The sequence below is a fragment of the Orycteropus afer genome, unplaced genomic scaffold, assembly GCF_000298275.1.
Source record: "Orycteropus afer afer isolate SDZICR_OR568_19922 unplaced genomic scaffold, OryAfe1.0 scaffold00060, whole genome shotgun sequence".
Classification (NCBI taxonomy): domain Eukaryota; kingdom Metazoa; phylum Chordata; class Mammalia; order Tubulidentata; family Orycteropodidae; genus Orycteropus; species Orycteropus afer.
The window spans coordinates 5,392,191-5,400,119 of NW_006921647.1; the positions used below are offsets into that span (position 1 = coordinate 5,392,191).

The window sequence follows — 7,929 nt, forward strand, 5'->3', positions numbered from 1 at the left end:
TGAAGAAGTGTTTGTCATACTACTAGAAAGTTGCTCACTCCCCTGCCACTTCCACAGTTACCTTTGGTGGGAAGTCACTATGTGCTGCTCATACTTAAGGGCTGGGATCTTTAACTTTTTAAACAAACAAAAAAATGTGAGGCAGTTTTTAAAAACAGGTATGAATGATGGTATTGCTGAATTGTGAGGAGTGAACGAAAAAAGGGTGGACGTTTTTAGTTGTTTGTTTATTTCAGAAAAATAAGCTACCAGTAATGTTGCTATAAGGAGTAAGAAGAATACCAATTTGGACTTTGTAATTTGTCAAATAAAAATAAATTTCAACCTTGGGCCAAGTCCTCCTTTGTTGATTTATGTAAGGCAATCGGTTCTTATCTATCCCACTAGGATTTCCATGCTATTGTTTCAGCCAGAGAAGGAAAGATTAAAATTGGTATGTCTTTCATTAATAATCTAAAGGTTATAGAACATTGTTTTCTTACAGGCTGTGCCTTGACAGTTACACTTCCTTGGTGTTTATACTCCATGTGAGTTTTTCAAGTCTGACCTAGTCTTTCCACCCGTTACCATTTCTAGTGTGGTTAGAGGATTTTATGTGCTCCCTCTAGTGGTCAGTTTGATAATCTCTATTTCTAGTTGGGCAAATTCAGAAATAGAAAAATGAGTTATTTTGTCAATCCTCATGATAATATTCCTGAATATTTTTCAGTATGATAAATGATGTGGTGATTGAATTTTGACTATATCTTCTTGCATTATAACTAATTTTAAAATTAGGCTATGTTTCAACAACAAGAAAAAAAACAAACTCAGTGCTGTGGAGTCAATTTCAACTCATAGCGACCCCTTCTTGGGTTTCCGAGGTGATATCACTACAGAACTAGATTGCCCATTCTTCCTTCAGAGGAGTGGCTGGTAGGTTTGAACTGCCAGCCTTCTGGTTAGTAATCAAAGTGCCTTTGGCACTATGCCACCAAAGCTCCTAATGTTTCAATGTAGTAAATAATTATAACTCGATTAAAAGCTGCAGTAATGAAAATAGTAATTCAGGTGAAAGGTTTTCCTTAGCTATTGTTATAATAAGAACGTCAGTGGCCATTTGATTTTTTAGCCAGGAGATTGAATTTGGCTTTGTGCAAGTGTTTTATTATCATAAAGTAGGAGCAAGTGCATATTCTAGATAAACTTGGAAGCTACAAATTTAATGACACTCTGAATGAGGGAGTTGTTTGGCGCATTGTCTGTCATTTATTTTCAGAAAAAATAATTTGGCTTCTGTGCAGGAAGTGGCATTATAGAGGTTTATATCGGCATTCGTTATTTTACCATAGTTTTTTTAAAAAGTAAAACATTTTATTATTATTGTCATTATTATTATTATAGGATGCTGTCTCTGGATTTTTGTAGCAAGTTGAGATAATTTGTGGAGATTTGAGGCTGGCTTTGTAAATTTCTTGATGAAAATCCTGGGTGAGACAGTATTTTATTAGGCAGTATTTGAATGAGTCTCGATTTTTTTATCGTGACCTGGGTTTTGTTCCACTGAGATTTGCTGTGGGTGAGGTGGGGTGGAGGAATGGGGGATGGGGGCAGGGATGACATTTAAGGAAAGGCAACTAAACTGGTGTAAGATGTTCAGGTTACCCTGGCTGTGATCTTGATCAGAATGAAAGCTGGACTTGACAAGCAGTTATCCACTAGATGTTGCTTTTTCTCAGAAATGAGAAGAAAAGAATTCATACAGAGAACCTCTTAAGACAATAGTTGTATTTGTTTTCCATGTGTATATTCTTCAAGTCCCTGGGTGCTGCAAACAGTTACTGTACTTGGCTGAGAAAGGTTAGCGTTCTAGTCTACCCAGAGGTGCCTTAGAAGAAAGGCCTGGTGATCTACTTCTGAAAAATTAGCCTTAGGAAACTCTATGGAGCACAGTTCTACTCTGATGCATGTGGGGTCACCATGAATCAGAGTCAACTGGACAACTCTTTTTTGTGATACTCTTTTAGAGTAAGAGCTCCAGTGGCACAAGACATTTGGCTGCTAACCAGAAGGTCAGTGGTTCAAACCCACCAGCTGCTCTGTGGGAAGAAGACGATGCAGTCTACTTCTGTAAAGATTTACATTGGAAACTCAATGGTGGTCACTATGAGTTGGAATCAACTCGATAGCAGTTTTTTTTTTTTTTTTTTCTCTGTAGTATATGATATTATATAAATATAGTTAGGTTGATAGATATTTGTTTTTCTAAATTAAATTGCATTAATACCTGTTATTGTTGATCTTCCAGCTCCACCTAATTCACTGGAACTCCACCCTGTTTGGCAGTATTGATGAGGCTGTGGGGAAACCACATGGGATTGCTATCATTGCTTTGTTTGTTCAGGTAATGGTCTCCTATTATGATCGTTGTATTTTTCAGGGATGCTTATTTTTAATTCATTTTGCACCATAATTTATTCTCTCTCAGTTTTATTACTTAGAGCTAACATTAAATGCACATATATACAAGAGATAATCTAAAAATAGAAAATAGATCTTTGTAGCACATGAGCACAGCAATATTCATTGGTGGAAATAGTTAATTTATTTACTAGAAATTTTATTCAGAGTGGCATTCAGGGTGAAGTGCAATGGATCACTTCTCTGTGTTCTTTCTTGCCATGGTCTTGAAACTCCTACCGTATGATTGCGTGGGACTTAGGAGCTCTGGTAGCATAGTGCCTAAGGCATTTGACTGCTAACCAGAAGGCTGGCGGTCCAAACCCACCAGCCACTCCTTGGAAGGAAGACTGGGCAATCTACTTCCATAGTGATACTGCCTCAGAAACCCAAGGAGGGGTCACTAAGAATCAGGTCTGACTTGACGGCACATAACAACAACAACATGCAGATAAGGTACTTGTGGCCCACTAAGGGGATTGGACAGCTTGCTAATAAAGCCAATAATGTTTGTGGAAACTGTGGGGATGTACTGTACAAATAAGGTGTATGGGATCCTATGAGGGCATTGGTCAGTTTTGCTATCCCACCAGGTTTAGAATGAGCCATCACAGAGGTGGAAAGAGGGGATCTCAGTACAAAGAAGACAAAGAGATGGGAGCAGAGCACATCCTTTCGATCCAGGGTACTTGCACTGACACTGAGAACCTCCTAGACTTAGGAGACAGAGAGAGGAAGAAAAAGCTGTAACAGCGGATATGGCATGAGATGGTGAGAAGCAGTGACAGAGAAACAGCAGCAGCAGCAGAACCATGAGACTGGTGTGGGACACTGTGGTCGGCTTCCTGGCACTCGGGTCAAAGCAGCGATAGTGGGCCCCTCAACCTACAGACCAAGAGTGCTAAGAGCCTTTGGGCAGGAGGCTTCCTGGCAGAGTGGGGTGCCTCTAGGCACTTATCAGTGGAGCTAGACTTGCTGACTCCTGGAGCGAGAGAGCTGAGTGCCTTTGGCTGAGGCTTACTGGCAGAATGGTGTGTTTCTGGGCACTTAGTGGTGGAGCCTAAAGAGCTTTGTAACACTTGCCCAAGCAGAACAGAGGCCAGGCCCAGTGGTTAAGGAGCTGAGAGGTGAGAGAGAAAGACAGAGACAGGGAGAGATGCTTGCCTACTGGCACAGCTGAGGAGAACTGTGTCCTGGGTTTTTCCTGATCTGAATTGTAACCAGTTACTCCTGTAGTAAACCCCACAACTGGGAATATGGTCTGGTAAGTGCTGTGTGGCCACTGAAATGATTGAACCCAATAGAGAACTAAAGAGTGCTGTGGGAGGGACAGCTGATATCAGAATTAGTTAAAAAAAAGGTTGGAGGGTGGAGGTATGTTTGACCTCTGCCTCATAGGGATCAGCCTTGGGCTGTTGCTGCTGCTGCTACTTCCATTCTGAAGTTAGACAAGGTCAGATACCCCTACCATGCAATTTTCACACAGGATATGTAGAGAAATGAAGTCATAGTTTAATTTATTTATGCAAAGATTTTCAGAAGATGCTTCTCTAATGTATATTGCTAATTTTGTATCACAAGTACACATGTAAGATTATCTTCAGCCAGATCTATCCTTGGTCTATGGTGTATTCCTGTTTACCTGTCCCCATCTGCTCTTCTCACCTGTCTAGGCATTAATCTGTAGACTGGTATTTGTTATGTTGTTATGTGCCGTCGAGTTGGCCCCAACTCATAGTGACCCCTCCTTGGATTTCCGAGGCAGTATCACTACGGAAGTAGGATTGCCCAACCTTCCTTCCAAGGAGTGGCTGGTGGGTTTGAACCACCAGCCGTCTGGTTAGCAGGCAAGTGTCTTAGCCACTATGCTAGACTGGTATTTAGTGCTAGTGATACTGCAGTGTTGTGTCTGTAATAGTGTTTGCCTCTGTTGTCTATATCTTTTATGGACACACATAACAGAAGCAACAGAAGACAGGGTGGGAAGAACTTTGCACAGACAACCAAACATCTTATGAGAGAGAATCACCAGGCCTAGGGGCTTGGGACCATATTCTTGGGGGACATCATGCCCAATTGGCAGACATATTTCACAGAAATTTTGTTCGAGAACCTACTTCGGTGAGTAGCAACTAGGGTCTTAAAAGCTTTCAAGCAGCCATCTAAGATGCAATTATTGTAGGACTGACGCAAAGAAGAGTGAAGAAAATCAGAGTCATCTGGAAACAATTAGCTTAGAGATAAGGTGGACCAGAGGATCTCAGCCTCCATGACCCAAGACCAGGAGAACTACATGGTGCCTGGCTACCAATGCCAACTACTTGGAAAGGGATCAGACCTTGATCTTGGATAGGGTGGGAAGAAAAATGTGGAACACAATTCAAAAATGTGAAAAAGACCAGAATTACTGGTCAGAATAGAGACTGTTGGAAACCTTGAGACTATGGTCCCGGGTTACCCTTTGAGCCTGGAAATGAGCTTACTTCCATGGACTGGCTCTCAGCCCAACAGTAGAAAGACCTACATGTAGAACACCTACCCAGGGCCCCACCTACTCTAGGGAGATGCACCCCTTGGATCAAGCAGACATGAGACACCAGAGGGATAGCATTCACATACAGGGAAGTCTGGACAGATAGGAATGCATGGATGAGAGGGGCACAGGGAGGGGGTGGCCACTGGGAGGAGAGTTTCTTACAGTTGGGGACAGTTATCAGGGCCATGTAACCATATGTGCATGAACTAGTCAGTGTAAAGCAAGTTTGCTATGTATATTTATACCCAAAGCACAATAAAAAGAAAAAAAGAAAGATTTTCAGAAGATGCTTTTAAATCTTAACTTACTATAAAATATAAGAAGTACTAATAATATAACCATACAGTAGATTACCTTAGCTCTTAGTTATTAATAACTTTTATTTCAACATGGTTATTTCAAGTATCTTATAGAAAAGATTTCTGATAAAATAAGACTTGCAAAGACCTGGGATGACATGATCAATATACAATTTATAATTGAACTCTGGGGCACAAAAGATATTATTTAAATTAACCAAAATGTATGAAAGCAGACCATATGCTTATAAAGGTGAAAATTTAATCCAGTTCTTGAGACAAATCTCCTTGACTTTGTTTATTGACATGATAAAAGATTTAGAATTGAAAGAAACCCTGAAAATTTCAGCTTCCTCTCCTTCATTTCATAGAAGAAAAACCAATGTTCAGAGAGGCCGAGGTTGGTCAAGGTCACAACCTTAAGTAGCTACTTAACATTATGAGTCAGAACTAGAAATCAGATTTCCAACTTTGCAGCCAGGATTCCAGGCTACTTTTTGGATAACCTGCTGTTGTAGTGGTAATGTGAGCATCATAATCTTTAGTTATTTAATTTTCCAAAGTTAGTGGGATAATTGACCCCACTAAACTTACTTCTTTGTGGTATATATTTCAATAATATTATTAATTCTAACAACATTTCTTTATAATAAGTACCTCTGAGACACTTCTTTATTGATATGTATAAGTAGCCATCTAGGTTTTGCCTCTTAATATTTTAAAATTAGTATCTTGAAAGTATGAGCATGTCAGAGAATTTAAAAACAAATTGTTACATTTTTAAATGAATTTCAGTTTCACTCTTTATTTTAATGGCTTTTCATTACATATATTCTGTTTTATAATTGTATTATATAAATAGAATGGAATAATAAAATATCGATGAAAAATGTCTTTAACTATATAAATGCATTTTGATAATATTTAATAAGTATATTGAAATATTACTTATTAAAAACCACCTTTGTAACCTGGAAAAGTTAATAAAGCATTCAAATTTGAGAAGTTGGGGCAGTGAAAAGCAATGAATTTCTTCTTATTAAAAAATAAGGTAAAACTAAGACTACAAATAACCAAGTAGTCATAATAGAAATCCACTGCCATAAAGTTGATTCCAACTGATAGCAGCCCTTTGGGATAGAGTAGAACTGCCCCATAGGGTTTCCAAGGCTGTGAATATTTATGGAAGCAGGCTGCCTCATCTTTCTCCCATGGAAAAGTTGGTGGGTTCGAACCACACCAACCCTTTGTTTAGTAGCTGAATGTTTTAACCATATGCCACCCAGCTCCTTGTCATGATAGAAGGGAAGGGAATATACTAGCTTGATTTTTTAAATGTTTGGATGTTGAATTAAATATAGTTTACTTAATATTTCCACTTACTAATTCTTAGGATATAACAAGTAGCATAAAAGGTCCCTGGGTGACATAAAAGGTTTATACTCAACTACTTAGCTAAAGGTTGGCAGTTTGAACCCACTCACTGGTGCTATGGAAGAAAGTCTTGGCAATCTGCTTCTGTGTAAGATTACAGCCAAGAAAACCCTATGGAGCAATTTTATTCTGTAACACATGGGGTTGCCATGACTAGGAATCAACTCAGTAATTAATTAATTTATTTTAAATAGGGGGCATGGACCAAGAGAGTGTTGGACTAAAAGTCAAGACTCTTGGCACTAGCATTGGTATTATCAGTATCTGAAACTAGCATCAGTATTATCAGTAACAAGCAAAGTTATTTTAGGCAAGGAAAAGTTTCCAAAGGAGAACACACTTGTTTGCATACCTGTCTGCCTTTCCATATGTTTGCTATGAGAAAACATTCATGTTATCTATGTGAAAATGTCTTTCTCAGGAGAGAGGAAAATTACCAAAACTTTGAGAGCAGAATTTCATGACAGAAGTAAGTAATGTTTCAACCAAACCCAACCCACTGCTGTTGAGTTGATTCCAACTCATAAAGACCCTATTGTTGTTGTTGTTGTTATGTGCCGTCGAGTCAGCCCTGACTCATAGCGACCCCTCCTTGGGTTTCCAAGGCAGTATCACTACGGAAGTAGGGACCAAGTAAAACTGCCCTACAAGGTTTTAAGGCTGTAATCTTTACCAGAGCAGACTGCTTCATCTTTCTTCCATGGAGCAACTATTGGGTTCAAACTTCTGACCTTTCATTTGGCAGCTGAATTCTTAACCACTATTCCACTAGGGAATGTTCAAGAACATCAAACAAAACAGACAGAAGAGGGACTGAAATCCTTGCAAAGAGTTTGGCAAGTTAGAGGTCAGAAGAGTGGGAAATGGGAGGGGTGGAAGTTGGAGGCATAGACTTACCTTTCAAGAAGCTTGACTGAAGAAAAGGAATTTTGTATGTATATGACATACAGTCACATACATTTTCGATTTATGGTGACATATAATGAAGTTATGTTTGTTCTGTTTTGAGATCTGAAGCCTGGTTATTTTAAACATTTTGGTAAATATATATGTAATAAAATATTGTATACATATATGTAATTTCAATATTTTTCACATGTACAGTTCAGTGACATTAATTATGTTCATCATGTTGTCCAACCATTACCATTATCCTTTTCTAAATTTTTCCAACACCCTAAACAGAAGCTCAATGTCCTCTAAGCAGTAAGTCTTCCTTTT

The 7,929-nt window shown here is 38.9% G+C and overlaps 1 protein-coding gene across 1 annotated transcript in view; it reads left to right on the forward strand.

Annotated features, from left to right (window-relative positions):
* CA8 (carbonic anhydrase 8) overlaps nt 1-7,929 on the forward strand; it is a 151,617-nt gene that overhangs the window by 102,516 nt on the left and 41,172 nt on the right. The window contains exon 4 of the mRNA XM_007939479.2: nt 2,288-2,383. Within this exon, the coding sequence (XP_007937670.1) occupies nt 2,288-2,383 (96 nt within the window). The remainder of the gene's footprint in view (nt 1-2,287; nt 2,384-7,929) is intronic.